Raw genomic sequence first — 20,459 nt, 5'->3', positions numbered from 1 at the left:
AAGGTTTATGACTTTGCACAGTTGAGCTTTTGTTTTCTCAAACTTTATTCCTTTAAAAAAAAAAAAAAAAGACGGAGAAGGAGGCCTAGGTGCTGCTTTAAACTTGTTATCAGTTAGGAATTAGAGAAATAATGTAGACGAAGTCGCTCGCATGAAGGGATCGTTTGGGCAGCCTGCGGTTCAGCCGCTGGGGCGGGAGGGGAGTGGGGCCCAGGGGAGAGGCTCCGCAGAGCTTTGAACTGCATCAGATGCTCGAGGGCAATTAAACACACAAGACTTCCCCCCTTAAACAAAGGCGCAGAAGGGAGTCTCCCTGTTTTCTGTGCTGGTAATCAGCAAGAGGGGAGAAGAATGTGTAAACGAAGAAAGAAAAGATGGTGCTGTTTCAAGGGAGGATGTCAGACCCCAGCAGGATGCCTGCTCGAGTTGCATCTCAATAAATAATAAGCGTTTGTTATGCTAATAGTCACTGTTTCCAATGACATAATTTGCATACAGATCATATACATGTTAATTACGCTGTGCACATAGCCAGTAATGCACATCTTAGGTCTTGTCTTCAGCATTTTCATGTGTAAAATGATCCGGCATGGAAATGAATATTGCAAAGTTTTCACGTGCAAATAAATAGCTGATAGAATAAAGAGCCAGATAGCCCTGAGATAACCAGGGATAGCAGGGGCAATTGTGGAAGGAGCCCAGGATTAGTATCACTTCTGGCCCTGACAACATCTGTCCTTGCACCTGATTGTAAAGAAAATAAAATGAAACAAAAGGTTGCGTGATAATGCCATGAGGCATGATAATAATTAACCTCTCGTTTGAAAATTACTAGGTGCATGCTTGTGAACATTGCTGTACCTTTTACTAGAGCACAGAATTTAGTAGTTTTCTTCTGATTTGGGGGGGGAGGGGGGACAAACAGGTGGGACTTGGCTCTTTGGAGAGGTGGAATAATGTGGGCAGAATTACTCCCTGAAAAAATGCTTATATAGTTATATGGCATTGCAAACTAAATATTTAACATAGTTCATAAGGTATATGATAGAAATATTTACCTGTTAGGAAACTGTATATAATGGAAAAGTTCATGACCGGGTTAATTTTTCAGGTATCAGATAACGATGTCAGGCATCAGATAATCTGGGCCCTACAAGGCGCAGGCGTTTGGAATTGGTAGTTCAGTTTCAAAAGAAAGCAGCTGTTACATGCAGTAGCTCACCACATCGATATTGTTGTTATCGCCGTCAGTGTTCCTGTGTCCCACTGCAGGGTCTAAACGTGTGTGTCTTCTGGTCAAGTGAAAGCAGAAGGTTTCATTGTTCTGCTTGCAAGAAGAGTGTTTTCTCTATATGTAAGTAGTCTACGAGTAGTGGACCTGGTGGAGTAACTAAAAAGTTGACCTTTTGCTAAAAGCAAGTCTGCCAAGGGAATATTTCTCCAGTCAAGCGCCTGTGAAGCTGACAGGAGCTCTCTGAAACACAGCTGCCACACGCTAATCAAAAGGGCCATTCTCAGGTGACTTTCAGCTATGATTTTATTAGGGCTTAGCTGAGGTCAGAAGTTCACCTGGGCAAGTTGTGATTACCACAGGTGTTTATGAGATAAGGAGTTTCATGGAGGACACACCTCTAGTCAGCTGCAATGTTTGAAATATTAGTTTAAATTTAGTGCCTTAGCTGCCATGCTTGGGCTTTTTTTACTGCTTAATCAAGAATTTCTATTCTATTTCTAGAGCAATGAGTCTGTAAGAGTTGCCAGCATTTTAAGCAATACCTGAGAGCTAGGAGAAACTTTTGTTTCAAAGTATGCACTAGTTAGAGCATACTTGTCTTGTAGGTGAGTGGTTTGATTAAGTTACATTTTGTGTTAGGAAGATTACAAGTCTAAAAAAGCCTTAGTTTTCATAACCAGGCATAGATAACAGGGGCAGGGAGGGGAAATGTCCAGAATTCTATATTGCATTAACAGTCTACTGTGAATTTAGAAGTGGCAAGTTAATCTATTTGATGGAGAGAAACAATAAAAATAAGAAAAAAAAATTACATGGAATAGCACATCCAAAGGAATGGGAATACTTTGCAAGGTAACCTGAGAAAGAGTCATGTCTTTTGGCTTGGATACAATCTTTGGAACATCCTTGTGTTGTATGGGTGGAGTACATCCCTTTGTTTTATTAGAAAAAACAGAAATGGACTCTCAAAAATAAAGGAAAATAATTTTTCTTCAAGTTGAGGGTTTGTGTCTTTGTTCTTTGCTGATTATGCAGTTCAAATGTTTATATGGTTTGAATGTTTATAGTGATACAGAGGATTTGCAAACACTGTAATGATGCTGGCTTGATTTAGTAGTTGTATTTTTATTAGAATAAATTAGTTTACTTTGCTAGTGGGATGTGTGAGCTTCACAACAGCCACAGCAACAATAAATAACTGTAAATTCAGAGATAGCTCTAATTAGGGGAAGGCTGAAGCAATTAAGATGAGTAAACTATTGATCATAACTGAACAAGATACATATAGATGACAGCAGTGGTTTTACAGTGGGTGCCCTGACATGGTTAATGACTGCTATTGATTAAACAGCAATGATTTTAGTATTTTATTGGGGGTGTGTGGGAGGGGAGGTTAAATCAAGTTTTATAGGACTTTTCAGAATCATACTACAACAACTTGGAGAGCTGCTTGTTCAGCCAGAAATATCTAAGTGTAGTAACGTAGATATCACACTTGGCATATCCTTCTTGGGCCTGAATTCATCCTCTGACACAGTGCCCTGTACCTGGTGTCCAAAACAGAACTGTAATTCAAATGTTCTCTCTTTCTGAGCTGTTCTTTACCTCACCATTGCTCCTAGATATGATTTGTATAGCTTCTTTCATATCTGCTTCTGTTTTGCACTATGTTGCTTGTTGACACAGACATGATGTTAGAAAGCTCAGAAAACAAACTGTAAATGATATATGGACATCTGTCATAGATTCACCCCAAAGCATTTTTTCAGAGTCCTGAGAAGAAAGAATTCATGCCAGCTGCACTAAGTTTATAATTCTGTTTGGTAGGGATCAAGCTGAAAATCTTAATGGTTGCAGGAGACAATGAAGTCTTACAGCAATGTAGCAGTTCCTGTTATTCTATTCAGCAGTCTAGAATGGAAGAATTACATTTTTCTCCTTAGTCAATGGCATTTGTGTTAAAATCTTGCTTGGCAGTGTTATGTTCTTTGGAAAGAGGACTGATTTTTATAGCTTGGAGAAGGAGGTAAAGAAAACTGTTTTTAAAACAATGGAAATGATACATCATTCTTGTGTTTCACCACATTAACTGCACTTTAAGATCAGGGTTTTTTCCATTTTATATTGGCCATTCTTACTAATGGGCTATTTGTCCTATATATTTTTAGTTGGGTTTATTTGCTAAGTCTGGAAAAATTAGCATAGAAATCATAGATACAAAAGCAAATACATATGTATATAGTTCATATGTTGATAATAGTTCTCACTCAAGGAGTTTGAGATTTGGTAATGTGTTTAAATACAGAAACATTTTGGATCATCCAAGTATAACCCCTGGATTCAGCATTCATTTGGAATTCCTCTCAGATAAGAATGTGCAAGCTAAATTGCTGTTCAGCATCCCACATTTTTATTGGATTTTCTCCAGTTCCCTTCCTTTTTTTCTTTCTAGAAAGTAGCCATTTGTGTTTTTTCACTCTGATGTGCTTATTCATTTGAAGTGGGCATGGTGGAAAGTATGCCTCACAACTGTGTCAACACGAGTGCTCCGTGGAGGCTACTGGCATTTTTTAAACAATCTTTGAAGTACAGGTAACAATGTTATAAAGCCATTTTTAATCATACATCACACACACACAAATAATCTTTTCTTCTCCATCAGACATGCATCTCACCTTGTTCTAGGAAGCTGGGGCATTCCTTAATGGTTGCTCAGTGAAAAGCAGTTCCTTGGAGGTGGATGCTAAGTCTGTCTCATACTATGCAATAATCATTAATATGATCCCATATTTGAGTTTTCTGGTCAAATTCACAGTCTCCTGGGGATCAGAATCCTCTTTCCCTGAACATCTCTTGGGCCCAGTTCCTGTGCATTACAAAACATGCTGACGCAGCAGCACACACTGATGGTTCCTTTTTACTTTCTTCTGTGTGATACCATCTGAGTGATTTAAACAAAACCCTGAAGTATTCTTACACTTCATGTGTTCACTTATAAAAATAAATAAATCCACACAGCACCACCATAATATAATTGTCTGCTCTCAGGAAAGCCTGAGGCAATGGAGGACTCTTCCCATTGAGATTTAAGAATGTAAGGAGTGTTTCGGGGCAGATATCCCTCATCAGTCTGCAAACTCAGTGCCTCTCTCATTCAGCAGAATAAGGGGAATTAAAAAAATGGATCTTGATTTTCCAGTCGTACTTTTCCTGTCTTCCAAGCTCCCTTTGGAACCTCAGTGAAAACCCACAGGGTTGTAGCAGCTAGGGTTTATTTTCTACTATACCTCCTCCTGAGGGGTTTTTGTTGCTGCCAGTGTTCCTCTGGTTTTAGCTAGAAATAGCTTCTCAGGATGAATAGTTACCTATGGGCTTCTTTGTTGTTTTGTTAGGGTTTTTAAAATTTACTTTAACACAAAGGTCATTTGTTTAGGCTGATACATAGAATTTTAGCCCTGTGGTCTCATGTGTAAGAGTTGTAATGGTGCAGCAGTGCTGCTGTAGTCCTGCTTTTATTTTCTCATGCAGATAATCAGTGAAAGTACTCTAAAATGGTGTATTTTTTTCCATGTAGTCAAGTTCAAAGGGTAGAACTGTGTTCAAAAGCATGTTTGAGTCTGTTCAGAATATGTTTTGGTGTTACAATTTTTTTTTTTTTTCATTTAAATAATCTTAATGTCCTTTGGGAGGAAAGAAATGAAAAAGAAATATTTAAAAAATTACTGTTGTGATTATTTTAAGACAGTGGTTTACCCAGTGGTAGTGGAGTCTCTTCCAGGGTAAGATGTGGCAGATGCCTCATGCCACACATTATCCAGCAGCTTCCTAAGACTGTGAAGTGGGATGTCTTTACAGCCTGTGCTGCTTGTGTTACTTTTATAATCATTCCAGTTGTCGAATGCAGACATTTTATAAGGTCCTAACTGATAGATCTCAGGTACTGAGAAACAAAAATAAAACGGAAATGGATGTATTGCGGTAAACCCACAATTTTCAGGCGTTCTGGTGTTCTCCGAGGGAGTATTTGAAATGCAGCAAGATCTGAGCTGCCTTAACCTAGAATGCAAACCTGTAATTGTGGGATTAGGCATTTGCAAATAAAATGGAACGAGGCATTTCTTTGATAAGTTTTTTTTTTTTTGCTGCAAGCAGATTTAGTTCAGTTCTGACCAGGATCATAGTTGTGCCTGAGGTTAATGGGAATAGCACGTGGGTGTGGGGGGAAGGAACATGGGATTGGAGGTGCAGTGATTTTATGACACTGAGTATTAGGACACTTTGCAGCCTTTTCTAAGCAGCTGTTCTTTAGGTAAATTAATACCTGGGGGTCTCTTTACTTCTCCCCAACTTTAACTACCATGAAAGAACTTAATGTAAAGCTGTTCACAGTTTATCTCACCCCATTGCTATGTGAAACTTCTAACACAAATGCTTTTGTACACTGCAGCCATAACACACTAATCTTCTGAACTTCCTGACCCATAAAACTGTGATTATTGCTACATGTAAAATTCATCTGGAAATACCCCTCTGTATTTAGCGTTATGGGTATTACATTGCAAAATCCCTCCTTTGCAGTGGAAGGACTGCCAGGGAAGGGAAGGACAATGGGGCTGTAGATAGGTATGAGTGTAGTGCTGTGCCTTAATCTTGTGAATTTGGCTTTATTTGGAGCTGGTGATTCAACAGATGCAGTGTCCCTTTTGTTTTCTTTTTATCCCTAGGTTACAATTTCAGATTTGATTTTTTTTAAAATTAGAATATTTCTGGCTATTCTGATTTACCATTAGCAGCGGGTCAGTCCCTGATTTCCTATACAACTGCATGGGCAGATAATTGAGAAATATCACTTGTGAGAGGTATTTAGAGGAAGACAGGAAGGGTGTTAGGGATGAAAAGAAAGCTTTACTGTTGCAGTTGTGATTCTTTTAAGTACCTGTCATATCTGAGAGTTATCTGTACTCACTATTGGGCAATTAAAATAAGGATTGAGAAGCAGTTTGCAGGATTCTTTGATAAAGGATAGCAGTAAAATGCACCACAGGCAAAAAAGGAGTAATAATAGTCCATGAGGATCTTTTCCTTCTTTCTCTATGGATTCTTTTTAAAAAGCCATGTGATTCTTGTCTATTCTTCAGCAAAGATAGTGACATCAGCAGCTTTGTATTTGTGCATGTGCACATCACGAAGGGGGTGGGTTGGCTGCACTCTAAGGTGCAGGTGAACCAAAAAGCACAAGAATTATGTTTCTGCCTTTTTTCATCACCAGACTAACATAATATAGGTAATCATCCAGATGAAAAAAGATCAAAACATTTTTAAAATTAAGTGAACAGGCCTTTTTAATTTTAAACCACAAACGTTTGTGTTAAATGATGCTTTTCCCAAGCCACTTTTATTATTGGCATTGTTCTAAATTGCAAGTTGTCACATCCACCAGCCTCTAAATTACCCGTCCTCTGTGTTGCCGTGGTTACACAGTAGCCACTAAAATACAGACTCCAGCGTAGAAAGGCAAGCTCAGACTGCGACTCATTTATTTGAAGGTTTTGGCAGCAGAATATCTCCACAAAGTCTTTGTTTTATAACCTTTGAATTCTTGCATTTTAACTCTTTCAACCAACATTACAGTGTTGTGCTAAAAGGTGTGTTTTATTTAAGACAAGGGTACTCGAGTTAATAAATATATAATGGTATCGTTGACTTGTCACTACTCTTTCCTACTCTTCTTTTTGGTTTTGGGCTGAGTGATTTATAATTTTCTTGAGGTGAGGCTAAGGCAACAGCATCATGTCCTCTCCATTTCCTCCATCCTAAAGGCTTCCCATCTCCTTTCCATAACAGGATCCCTTGCTGGTGATCTTGCTGGCAACAGAAATCTATCCTGCATAGATTGGAAGTGTAGTTTCTTGCTTAGTGAACAGATCTCGCTGTAATAGTGGAGATGAGCTTGCATATTCCAGCGACTCTTCACACTTGTAGCGCTCCTCCCACCGATTCCGTTCTGCTCAAGTCACCTGGAGCCAGTCCTGTGGTTCTCCATGCTCCCCTGGGCTCCCTGACTCCTCGCAGTAGCCTTCTACTCCAAGCTCCAGTGCTGCCTTCCATGCCAGACTAGCCATGGTTGTCCAACACCACTGTGTTCTCCTCTATTTCTGGTATTTCTCTTTTTGGGCTACACGTGTCATTTCTGACTCAGTGCCCCTCAGCACACAGGAGACTCCATGAGTTATGAGTCCACATGGACTGTAAGTGACCAGCTTTCCAGTTGTCACAGTCTCTTGCAGGTTTTCTAAGGTTTATGGGTTTTGTTCGTGCAGAATGAGGATCATTACTGCCTCTGAGCACTACTACTCATGGTAAATAGACCTGGTGTGATTTCCCATATAAGAAAAAAAAAAATCCCACATGTTCTCAGAATGCAGAGATCTTGGAATAATCCTGTGAGAAAGTATTTGTATTAGACTAAAATAAGAGTTTGGAATGCTAACCACCAGAATTTTTTATCAACCAAGTATTTATATATAGCCACCTCTATTCTGTTTGAAATAAAGGGAAGTAATAAGCCCCCCTTACTTTACAGTGCTAAATAAAGAGGTCAGATTAATATTGCATATCTTACCTCAGTTTCTTAAGGTCTTTGCTGCAGATACCAGTGGATAAATTGCTATTTTTATTACCGTTCCTATTGAAAATGTTTTTCTACACCAGCACTCCCCTTCCCCCCCCCAAAAAAAAAATTTTTTTTACCAGTATTCCAAATATTTTGTATTAAAACATTTTAGGTATGTCTCCTGCTGCATTCACATAAAACAATACTTGCTTCAGCATTCACATTGCTGAATCCCTCTATAGAAGCAGAGTAGGAAAAATGCTTTTAGAGATTGCAGTCTTTCAGCTGAGATCAAACAGTGCCATTTAGTACCTCCAAGTCCAGGGTTGCTGACATGAGCTTTTACTTGGTGGGATACGGTACATGATCCGGAGGCACCAGTCTGCCTGGTTGCTGCCATCAGCGCACAGCTTTCACAGATGACCTAGTCCCAGCAGAAAGTCTTGACCTCTCGCTTTTTCAGCACTTCAGAGGTTAATTTTGTTGAGGGATCAGATTTCTTTCCAGGGGAAGTTTCTGATGATCACCTTCTAGCTAGGATTTACTTTCCAGTGTCTCTCAGAGCTGCTGAATGTGGAGGGCTCTGTTGGAAAACAACGTTGCTCCAACTTTTTTTTCCAAGTCTCTTCCTAGATAGTCAAGTTACAGGCTGGTTTATTTAGGGGGGGTATTGGATGGTAGCCTAATGAAGGTATCAACCTGCAAAATAAATCTGAGCCCCTTTCCTGGAATTATTCATGAGCAACAAGGTGGAGAAGTGCTTTGGCCAGGCAATATTGCAAGGTAAGAGACTTTCTGCACTTTTGAAAGCATGGGAGTGTGTTGCTACACCTTTGATTAAGGAGGTTTATTAAGCTTTTCAAATACTGGCAGCAGTGGAAACACATTAGATGATGGATAAATCTGAGCAGCTTGCTCCCTGCACTGTTTCTTTTCAATCGCTGTATGTTGCATGAAATCAATATATTTGTAATAGATTGCAAATATTTGAATAACATGATAGAAATTTTCCTATGTGAGAACTGACAGCTGTTGCTGTGTTCACTTTTTCTGACTTAATTTTGTGATCCTGTGAGGTTTATTGATACCCGAAGGTTGCAATCTAGCTGGCTATCTTTCCACTAGTGTTGCAGGCTTTTAGCCTCAGAAAACTATGGGGCTTTGTTATATTTTAGCACTGTAAGTCTGTTTTCTGTGCAAAGGAGGAACCTCTGTGGGAATGAGCTCACTGCAGGGAAACAAAGGCGTGTGTGAGTCTGTTTCAGGCCAGATCCCAGCCCAGAGTGCACTTGCTTTTTAGTCCATAATATCCAGTTCTTATTCTCACTCCTGTGCAAATTTCTGGTGGCTTCCTGATTCATCTGAGTAAGGTTGTAAGATCCCTTTCCTTTTTGGAGTTCCTTCCAAATAAGCCTAATTTTAAAGGCTCACATGAACCAGGAGTTATTGGTACTATTTAGAATGTTGCAGTTCTGCTAGGACAAAAAAACTGCTTTCAGGGTTGGTAGTAGCTGACATCTTCCACGCAGCTCCATTTTACAAAGAATAAAATATTTTACTTGGTTATGTGTCTGTTTGTTCTGTAAATCGCTGGTGTGATAACAACTGTTGTTTTTCAGTGGTTTGGCTCCCTGAGGGATAGTGCTGTGCCCTGTGATCAAATTAACACCTTTTTTTATTGCCAAGTTCAGCTTTAAGGCGTATTTCAGCAGGCTGTCATGCATTAAGAAAGACAATTCCTGTTGTTTATCTCCTTTTTTCTGATGGGAGAACCGTGTTCGTTATCTTTGTCTCCATGTGCTCAGCTGCAGCTGATGCTGCTGTGAGACAGGAGCAGTTCTCATGTGTGAAATCAAGTTTTGCTGTGCACAGGTTTTGGCCTTGATCGATTTATGTAGAAGCTTTGCAATGTCTTCTGAGCAGGGAAAATCATAATAGTGACTGGGAAGTGCCCTGAATCTTCATGCATATATATCTTGTCTTCAGTTTGTGCCTGTGTGTTTCTTGCTTGGGGTTACAGTCTGCAGACCTAAAAGATTTGCACTGGTGTCAGTGGTGGCGTTACAGTGTTACGATGGATTAAAAGAAGATGGGAAGCAAAGGAGCCGTATTCTACCTGCCAGCTGCAGGAGGTTTTGGCTCTGGGGGTGTTCAGTATCCACCTCTTCCTCAGTGGGGATGTCCAGTGGTCCCAGCTGGCGACTTGTTCTGGGTGAGTGGGTGAGTGCCTCTGATCAGAGGGCAGATGGCCATGGGGCAGGTGGGTCCAGCCCCTTGAGTCTTTCAAAAGCACACTCAGCAGCGGGGAATTTAAATGTATCTTGCATAGTTTTGTTTCCATACTGCCCTTCATTCCTTTCCTTCCATATTTTCCTTACGTCAGTCCTGTAAGAATTTAGCTCATCTATTCTTTTTCTTCTTGGTGCTTAACCCTGTTTTTATTATGTTTCGGAGCCTCTGGGGAAGCAGCTGTCAGGTACCAGTAACTGCTGGTGAGCCTCTGAGCTCTCACCAGCTCAGCCCGGTGCTGGAGGAGCTCGAGGTGGGTGTCAGAAGCTGTCACCGTGTTCCGTGGATGCTTCCCCCTTCTTTAAGTCTTAAATTGTGTCTTTGTACGAGGAGGTGGTATGATCCAGAGTATCTGCTTTTGGGGGAGAAGTAAGTAAGTAGTAAGAAAGAAGGACTGGTAAGTAAGGCAGGGTAAGAAGCCCACACAATCAAGTCTTTGGTTTTCACAATTCTCCATCCTCTGGGCAGGCCGCCTTCTCTGCCTGCCTGGAGCGAGGAGGTGTTTGGGCTGGGACCTTGCTGAGAGGGAGTAGGAGGCATATTGCAGTGGTGACCTACACCTAGATCTTTGCCAGGGGCCTCCTCCCCATTCCCTCATTCCCTCATCCCGGGGGACTGCGGGGAGCTGGGGCAGTCAATCGCCGCATCCCCAGCGGCCTGGGCCTGACCTCTGGGTTTGTTCAGACCATTGCTGTCACATAAACACTTTACACAGATTTATTTTCTGGAAGGCACCCGAGGCTTTGTATGTAAACAAGGATTTCTGCCTTTTAATCGAAGACTTTTCTCTGCACTTCTTACTGTCATGGAAACAAAGGCAGAACAAACAAACTTTTTTTTTTTAACGTGATGACTGAGATTTAGCACTGGCCTTATTGTGATGTGAAGACACTGACTTTGTTTCCAGATTTCACTGGAGTCATCGTAGTGACACAGACATGACCAGGGATGAGCATCAATCCCATGGCTTCCAAAGCAGGGAGGTGAGAGTGCAGCTGGCCAAGGGGTGCTCTGTGCACCCAGTGTAGAGCTGGTCTGCAAACAGCTTTATAAACACAGTAAGTCTTCAGACAGAACAGTAAAACAGGGAAATTCGGTTTATAGGTTGTGAGTGCAAGAAAAAGGGGCTGGTAGCTGGTTGTAGTATTGTACACTAAATTTTGCAGACTTAGCTGGGAGTTCTTCCAGCAGCTGGGTCACATGCAGTGCCTTGCTTTTCTCCCCTTCCCCCGAGGCTGTGGAGGTACCAGAAGAACCCTGGTTGTGAACAATGGCCAAAAAAACAAGTTCCACCAGTCAGGCATTTTGCAACTGAATACAGCTGAAGTGCTGCTGCTGGCTCGGGGTGACCCCACACAGCTGTGGGCTGAAGGGACTCTGAGCAAAGCATGAAGGTGAAGAAGGGCCTTTGGAATTTCAGCTTCAGAGCAGGATGGGATGGTTTCGGTGGAAAGTCAAATTGGTTCATGAAAATTTAGGATGTTTTAACTCCTTGAGATCAGGTGGATTTTTAGCAGGTCCTCTGAATGTGTGTGCTCAGCTGTGTTCAAGTTTGTCAATGGCTTGGTCAAATCCTGGTTGGATTTTAAGGGACAACGTAGAATCCAGTGTTATTTTTATAAGGTTATTAGCACTGATACAGGAAGATTAAATGAAAAGAGCATGTGCAGTTTTCTAGCTTCTCCAAATCTTTTCTTTCCCAAATTTTTTCAGCACTGATTAATTTTGTTCTGTGAGTTATTCCCTTTACAAATAGGAATTTTAAATGTAAATCCTGAAACCTTATCTTGGATGAATTCTAAACAGAGCTTGACAGAGAGCTGCAGTTCAGCTTGCTGGCAGTAACCCCAATAGTCACTAAACATGAAAACGTCTGAGTAGCTCACAGCGCACTTCCAGCACTTTAACTCTGCACCAAAAAATGTCATTAAAAGGATTAGATTCTGCTCCAGAAAGAACAACTGGAAAGGCTCAATATTCATTTTTCCTGGTTTACTTTGCTTGGTCTGGCTTTACAAAGTGTTTCAAGGTAACAGTCCTGTCCCTGGGCTCCTCTTTTGGTAAGAAGCAAAGTGGTTTATGTTAAAATACCTATAGTGAGATGTAAGAAGAGAGTAACTGGAGACATGGGGGAGGTGGGTGATTAATGACAGTGTAAAACACATTAATTAAATTAACTTCCCTTGAAGTGGATTTCCATCCATTCTTTTGCAAATGTGTATGTTTCAGTTTCAGAACAGTTTGAAAGGAAAACTGTGCAAGGGTCTGTGTGTGCTTTCTGTATTTCTGGCCCAGTTCTCACTACTGTAGGAAATGCCTGAAGAAAACAGTGGAAACGGTGGTATTTACTGTCTCATGTTCTAGCACATTTAATTTTTTCCTTTTAAATCTTGGAAGATGCTGTGAAGTTTCAATCATTTTGTACCTTGATCTTTTTTTGCTGTTGTTGTTGTTGTTGACCTATCAACTCATAAATAGTTAAATTTTTAAATAGAAGAGGATAATTGCCATGTTTCCACTTGAAATATTGTAGAGCCCCAAGGCTCTTTCTTGGACAAATGTATTTTTCAGCAGCTCGTTGTAATTTTGGTTTTGAGTGAAGATCCAACAAAATTAAAATCCACACCCATCCGTAGAGAAGGTGCATTTTCAGCCTTCAACAATAGCTTTATTTAGAAGGATTTTAATGACTCCTTTGCAAAGGGGAAAGATTTCTGCAGCGAGTGGGGCTGTCCTGAGGATCACAGAATGACTTTGCATGCTGTCCAAGTTGACAAAGAAGAGCCAATTCTGTGGATGATGATTATGCAAGATGGAAAAGTGCTGATAGACTGTGGAAAAATACAAGTCTGAGCCTAACAGCTTTGCAAACCTGTTTGAAAAAACAGCTTTGAGCAGTTGGTCTGGTGCTGTATGTGGGCGATCTGTGGTAGCAGTGTTACATTAGGGTGAGCAGAGTGAGGTGGGGAGGCAGAGGAAGGTGCTTGGGGTGCTTGGTTTCATGGAGAGCAGGAGGCAGCGTCGTGGGAGTTTTAAGTGATGGTGGGAATGGGTTTTAAGTGGGTGGTTGTATAATTTTCATATATAATGCACTTTTAAGATTTTAATTTTTTTTAATTTGTAATTTTCAGTAATCAAAGTTTCAGGTGACTGATCAAATAGAGAAAGGAAAGCCCAAACATTTCAGCTTCAGGTTATGGCTGAGTAGACTTTTGCTGACATCAGAAATTATTAATTGTACCAGCTAAATTACAAAGATGCTATCTTGGCTCTGGGAGCCAAGAGCACCATAATTAGGGCTGTTAGATGCCCCATTCTGCTTCCTCACTTTTGACTTTAACCATCAAGGCACTGGATCAAGGTAAAAATGAACTAATTTATGTGGAGGGCTCGGGGTGGTTTCAAGAAGAGCGTGAACAGATGCCTCGGTTTGGTGACAGGTACTGTCCCCTGGAGGAGCCACAGCCTTAAACAGAATGTGTGGGTTCACTGCAGTACTTTTTAGCTGTATAGTGCTCATAAAGTGGCTTGCATTGGCCTCTAGTTTAGAGTTCAGTGAATTCTACCAGCTACTCCAAAGGGCAGCATCAGTAATTGTTTGTGTAGGTTTACAAAATTATTTTCAGTTTCTTAAACTGTTCTCATGTCCTCTTACATCCTGTTGTTTTTTCTAGCTAGAGACTGAGCACTCCCACCCTTCTACTGAAGTGATATTTATTAAATAAAGCTCAACCTGTCAGGGTTTGGACAGATGTGTGGGTTTACACATCCTACCTTGTCAGAGCTGCTTCAGCACCAGTGTCACCAGCATGCCCATGAGAGCTGTGTTGCTTAGCTTGTGGCACCCAAAATCTATCCAGACATCTTTTTTCAGACCTCAGAACAGCTAATCTTTTTTAATTTAGTAACAGATTAGTAAGCTTGAAAATGCAGAGTTGGAGTAGTTCATAGTTCCCATCAGAACGTAAAGGACCTAAAGAATACACGAGGGGAAGCCACAGCCGTCAGTGTATTCAGGTGCATGTTTCTACCTTTGTCCTCAGGCACGTGTCCCAGTTCAGAAGGGCACTCAAATATTTTCATAATGCTTTAGATTGCCCAACTGAAGCCAACAGGACTGGCTGATGCCAGAAAAACTGCTTATGATTAACATTAAACACATTCTTTAGATGCTGGCGAACTGGGGCCTATGGTAGTTTAAGAATTGTGAGTGCTTGGAAATAAAATGTTTCAGTTTCTATACGTTTAAGATGGGACTAGGAGTCACACAGAGGAAAATTATCATATTTAGGTTTTTTTTTGCCCACTGCCATAACTCCATAAGAAGGAAACAAAACTATAAAACATGGAAGGCGTTGACCTTGTTGATATTATTACTGTTACGATTGTTATTTTATTAGAGGTTCAGAAATAGAAAATAAGTTTGTTGCTGCACAAAACCTTGGAAAATGAGAAGCGTATTTTTTTATTCAGTAATTTTATTAACTGTTTTGTAACCTTATTTGTAGACTTATAAAATCTAGGAAATGTAATTGCTTTATGTTATAGGTTTGGAAACAGAAATAAATATCAGTTATAGGATCTGTTTTCAAAACTGAAATTTAGAAGTAATATGGCTTCCAATATTTTGCCTTGTGATATTTAATTGCCTACTCAAAATAAAAAGGTGTTTCAAAGAAGTCTTTCAATCCTTTTCCAGACTTTCAGGTCCCCCCCCAATATTTCTCGGTATGGGCAGCACATCTTTCATTCAGTTATGCTGGAAAAGATTTTTCAAAACAGCAAATGAAACTGGTGTGTAAAATCTGCCTGTCAGGCTTTCTCAGACTCAGGAGGTCTCATGTTGTGGGTTTTATTTTCACATGGATTTCTATTCTGTATTGCAGTGGATTCCCTTTTATCCAGGTGAAGGCAAATCTAGGAAAAAATTATCTTTTTCCTTTAAGTAGTAGCATCACCAACACTGCAGCATTCCCTTCCAGTCACGAGAGCTAGAGTGTCTGTGGGTTCATCAAGTAGCATTTGGAAAATCTTCTTGGAAATCCAGGGCCTTTCCTGTAACTGGGACACTCCTGAAGGTTGATCAGAGTTGGCAGGAGTGAATTCTCATGAGCTGGAGAACACCAGATGAAGGGCAACTCCATCAAACAGCCTGTGGCAGGGGCCAGCGGTGGGTCCTGGTCTGTCCCTGTCCCTCCCCATCCCTGTTCTCTGCCAGCAGAGCAGCGTGGCTGAGCATCCCAAATTTCCTTTCCTAGCTTGCTGAAGCTGTTGGTCTGAGCTTCCCAGCTGGCTTATCTGCAGGGATATGGGAGAAGGGGCACAACTGCCTGTGCTGACACATTGATGAGGACCTTCACTGGGAACAGAGCAGTCGGCATGGAGCAGCTGCCAGCAATAACCCTTCCTGTGACGTGCAGAGGAGGATGTCCCCGTGGCCACACTTCATTTGTGGTTCAGCAAATTGTGCTGCTCTTCAAGCTGTGCTCAGTTTCCTCAAAGGCCTTGCACAGATGTGGGTGAACAGAATACTCCCAAGTAAGAAAAAGCAATTAAAATTATTGAAGCATCATTAAAAGTCATGCAGGTAGGTGTTTGTAGTGCTAAGTGAGAAAAAATGCTTTTCATTTCAAAGCTGACAAAGTTTATGTAGTAAGGCTATAGTAAATGAGTGGTGAAGCTATGAATAAAGTTCAAGGAAACAGAGATAGAGGTTGCCTTTCTTTACACAGTTCTCTTAACACACAGTTCAGGTTTAAATGCATATATTAACTGCTCAGTATATTGGTTTGTGAATATGGCTTTCACTGCCCAGCCAAAAACCTCACTGCAATCTCTTTGTTACAAGTTTGTAAAGCAAACAGAAATGCAATAGGGAGGAGAGTCTGGAGCTCCCAAAATCTGAAGCTGAGGTTATAAATAGCTAGAGAGCTGCCAGGTGATGAGCTCTTACCTTTCGCAAATGATCTTTTAGATATATGTATATATATATTTGCATTTCCAGGAATAGTTATCCAGTGGACTGAAATGTCTTCACAGAGCTCCTTCTGGGGCAATATTTCAGTCCCAGCTTCATTATTCTTGGAGATGGAGCACTTGTAAGCCAGTTTATAAATCTCTTTCTTGAGTAGCTTACTTTTACAGACATTTTAGGAGTTGGAGCATCTGGCTCCATTTTTAGATGATTTTGATTCTTTCTGTTCTAACACTCAAATTGCTTCAGGCGAGGCCTTTTTGGTTTTTTGGGTTTTTTTTTTTTGGTGGTGCTTTGTCCTAAACTTCCAGTGACACGTTTCTCATTTACTGGAAAACGTTGAAGCTCTATCACATGCTGGAAGAAGGTAGTCCTGAACAGTAGCTCTCCTTGAAAAGGATGTGTGGTGCAGCTTGGGGGGTTATGTGCCATCTGAAGGACTGAACTTTCAGTTGCTTTAGTTTTTTGAGGCTGGTGATGATGTCGATGGTAGATCCAGGTTGTTGCCCAGGTCTGTGGAGCACCCAGGTACAAAAAGTTGCTTCAGAAGGAATTTTTTTTCCTTGAATCTAAGTTCCATCTCTGTGTTACAGCTTAGCAAGTCAATGCTATGCCTGCTTGGAGGTCACAGAATCGTAGAATAGTTTGGGGTGGAAGAGACCTTAAGATCATCTTGTTCCATGCCCCTGCCGTGGGCAGAGGCGCCTTCCACTATCACAGGTTGCTCCAAGCCCTGTCCAACCTGGCCTTGGACACTTCCAGGGATGGGGCAGCCACAGCTTCTCTGGGCAACCTGTGCCAGGGCCTCACCTCCCCCACAGGCAAGAATTTCTTCTTGATATCCCTTCATGCTACTGCTTCCCCTGCTCTGGGACTGCAGGCACACATTTCAGCTGAGTCAGGAAGACCTGTGTCACTGGTGCCCTTGGCTTGGTGATGGCATACACTGGCCTTTCTGGCAGCCACAGTGGGCTAAGGGCTGTAGAAATAATACTTTTCCTTTTGAATGATGTCTTGTCTTTTGACCCTTGTTTTCTACCTCTGTTGTGCTTTTTCTCCAGCTGGGATGACAGCAGCTCTGTCAGCAGTGGGATCAGTGACACCATAGACAATCTCAGTACTGATGACATTAACACCAGCTCCTCTATCAGCTCCTATGCCAACACACCTGCCTCCTCCCGCAAGAACTTAGATGCACAGGTAAGAGCTTTGGTTTATACATTGATATTTATTGTTTTCTCTGTGCAGGAGGTGTAATTGTTTCAGGCTGGCTGAATTTGAACACACAGCCAGCCTTCAGTACAGACAGTATCAATAGTAACCACCTTGTCATCCGTGGCATTTACAAATATTTCCTCTGAGGGTGGAACCAGTGGCATCTCTGCCATAGTGGTGTCACAACAGTTGGGTCTTCCTAGAGGCACTACTGCACAGAAAACTGATGTAAATGGGATTTTAGGTACATTTTTTTTAGGTCTAGAAAAGGTATTATGTTTTTCTCTTAAATAATAAAATACAGTAAAGTCAACATGAAAGTTTAAAGGTTGTTTACACTTCCATCAGAAATGTAAGCATGATATGCAAATAAAATGGATTTTATTAAATTTCCAGAGCTGTGGTTAGTTAAGGCTTTCTGTGTTTGGCAGCATTTCACAGGAGGATGAACTTTGCCTCCATCAGCAGGATACATGTACATTTTGTGCTTGGACACCACACATCCAAAGAGGGTAGAACAAGTGAAGGCATCTAGCAGTTTTTCATTGATCAAATAAACTGCATAACACAGAGATTTGCACTAATACAAACTGCTTTTTTTTTGCCAATTGCGTAGAATTTTGTTTGGAAAAGTGCAGGACTAAAGAGTCCTGTTTTGTTCTTCTGCTCGAGGGACTCGGGTGCTGTGTGCCAAAGGCACTGGGATGTGGTGACCTGGCAGTGCAGCAGGTAGAGGAGAGGGATGTTGGCGCGACCTGCTCTTCTGTTCCTTCCCTCTTTTAATCTTCTCCAGCCCTTTTCATTAGTGGACCCTAAATCTGTTTTTGACATCAGTTTTGATGTAGATGTGTGGTTGCTGTGAAGTATTGCTCTGTCTCCAGAGCTGTGGTGCAAGCACAGAGTAGTCGTTGTTCCCCTGCCATGCAGTGCATATTTAAGCCTACAGGGAGGGTTTCCAGGTAGCCTCTGGTTGCCTATCAGTGACTGCACAGGCGCTTGGAACTGCTAATACAAGTCCCATACAAGCTGAGAGGAGTTAAGATCTATCAAGCATGTTTGTCAGTGCCCAACAGAGTAAGATGGGCAACCAGAAGTATTTTTTGACAATTGTTACTGTCTCAACATTGTAATACTATTGGTGGGGAAAAAAAGGGAAGACTTAGGGAGACGTGACTAACCTAAGGAAAAAAAAATAGAAACTCACATGACTTCTATCTTCTGATGGATCAGATTCTTGGAAACACCTCTGAGAGATCAAAATCTGTGTTGACAAACTCCTCTTCCTCCTCCACAACTATTACAGTATCCAAGAGGGTGCAGACAGACACCAGAAGAAAAGCAGCTGGAGCTTGTTCAGGCAGTAGAGTGTAGTTATTGGCAGAGGAAGCTGGGAGCCAGGAACATACAAATCGTGTTTGCAATTTTTTGATGTGATGTGTGTCTCTGACCCTCTTCTCTCCTCAGTTTTCATGAATGACAATCTTTATTCCAGGTGTTCCTGTTATCTGCAAATTATTGCCCATAAAATAGTTCCTTTTCAGTGGAACAAGCTACCTGAATCTTGTCAGCCAAGGGAATGAAAAGAGTTTGGAGTGCTGGAATGCGTAGCTTGCAGGGTTAATTTTTTGCTGCCCAGAGTAGACCTCAGAGCTCATGATGCAGTGAATGCTGCACAGACACATTTTCTGTCTTACCTGAAAGACTTCATGATGGCCAGTGCCCAGGTGTGCCTTCCCCAGGGTGGTGAGCCACGAAGGACTAGCACACATTTGCAAATGGATGTGGACTTTTCTTCTCAGGGTGTCCCTTGCTTTGGTTCTCCTAAGCAGTAGGCACTTTTGAGCTGCTGTGATTCTGTCACATCTCTTTGAGAGAGGGTACAGAAGTTGGATTTCAGATAATTAAGGAGGGAGCTCGAAGCTAATACATGTGCAGCTGGGAGTCCAGGCAAATAATGCAGCAACATCAAAGGGAGAGAGCCTGAACATGTCAGTGTCTGCTGATAAAATCAGTAACTCAGGCAGAATCATCTCTGCAAAGAAAGGCATAGTTGCAGTAGGGAAAAATCTCTGTTGAGAAGCTGATTTTTGGAGCTGCTGAATACCCCATACTCCAGAAGCTGTAGTTTCTCCGTCTTTGAGAAACAAGACTTAAATATGATATTAACTCCATCTTCAGAGACATTCATAACTGTAGCCCCTTTTTGTAGCAGTTGTTTGCAAGTTGTTTTTGAACAAGCTAGTGATGGGAACCAGAATTTGCCTTACCATGTTCCCATGTCCTGTTGTGATTATGTCAAGTACCAAACCTCTTAATGTAGTTATTTGAGTACTGGTGCCCTAGTATTTTTCCTTTATATTGCACAGAATTAGTTAAGTTACCTTTATCACAGTATATAGTGTGCTTTTAAAGTCATATCATATGCATATTTTAAGGAGAAATTAATACCTGGTGGGCATTTGAAAATAACTTATTTAACTGAAATAAGATGGGAGAAAGAGACCAAGTAATAAATTCATTCATGTGATGGTAAAAAGATTGAAAGATAGAAAGGTTCCTTTAAATAGAAAACAGCAACATCCCTAAGCATTGGTATCAAGACAGCTTCTCAGCAGAGGTGGGTTTGAGATGTTCACAGCTTCAGATTTACAAAACTTTCTGAGTGAGTTGAGAAATCCTGGTGGTTTACTCCCAGCTCAGGCTTTGCTCTCAGCTCGTGCTCGCTGTGTCTTGCCATGACCTCCAGCAAAGAGTATTTCCACTTTCACCCTTCCGGGCGGGAGGAGTTTCAGCTGCAATCCCCAAGCCAGGTTTCACTGTGTTTTGGTTTTGATTCCTTAGTCATGTGTGTGCTGTTCTCAGTGTTTACCATTAAACAGAAACATCTCTTGCCAGAGGGCTTCAAAGGTGGAGGTGCAGCATTTCAAAGGCTGCAGGAAAACTTTGGCCGTGGGTGTAGTAGTGGAACGAAATGGAAGAGAGCAAACGTGGAGGACTTCTTGCAGTGCTGTTCTCTCTGGGGAGATTGTACTAATTTTACAGATTAGGGGAGGGGAAATAGAAGGTACAGGAATATTTCTTAGTCAACCAAAACTAGAATAAGGCCTTTGCTAGCAAGTAGATGTATTTCTTGC

At 41.3% G+C, this 20,459-nt stretch overlaps 1 protein-coding gene across 14 annotated transcripts in view; it reads left to right on the top strand.

Moving 5' to 3' along the window:
- The window catches only part of NAV2 (neuron navigator 2), a 368,864-nt gene that overhangs the window by 302,317 nt on the left and 46,088 nt on the right, over positions 1 to 20,459 (top strand). For 13 of the 14 annotated variants that reach the window (XM_019293757.3, XM_010412648.4, XM_010412647.4 and 10 more), the window contains one exon: positions 17,172 to 17,310. In XM_019293757.3, coding sequence (XP_019149302.2) covers positions 17,172 to 17,310 — 139 coding nt within the window. Of the gene's footprint in view, positions 1 to 8,250; positions 8,631 to 17,171; positions 17,311 to 20,459 lie in introns of those variants that run through there. The other variant, XM_039552040.1, reaches the window with a different exon arrangement.

The sequence above is a fragment of the Corvus cornix genome, chromosome 5, assembly GCF_000738735.6.
Source record: "Corvus cornix cornix isolate S_Up_H32 chromosome 5, ASM73873v5, whole genome shotgun sequence".
Classification (NCBI taxonomy): Eukaryota; Metazoa; Chordata; class Aves; order Passeriformes; family Corvidae; genus Corvus; species Corvus cornix.
This window is presented reverse-complemented; position numbering and strand designations above follow the sequence as displayed.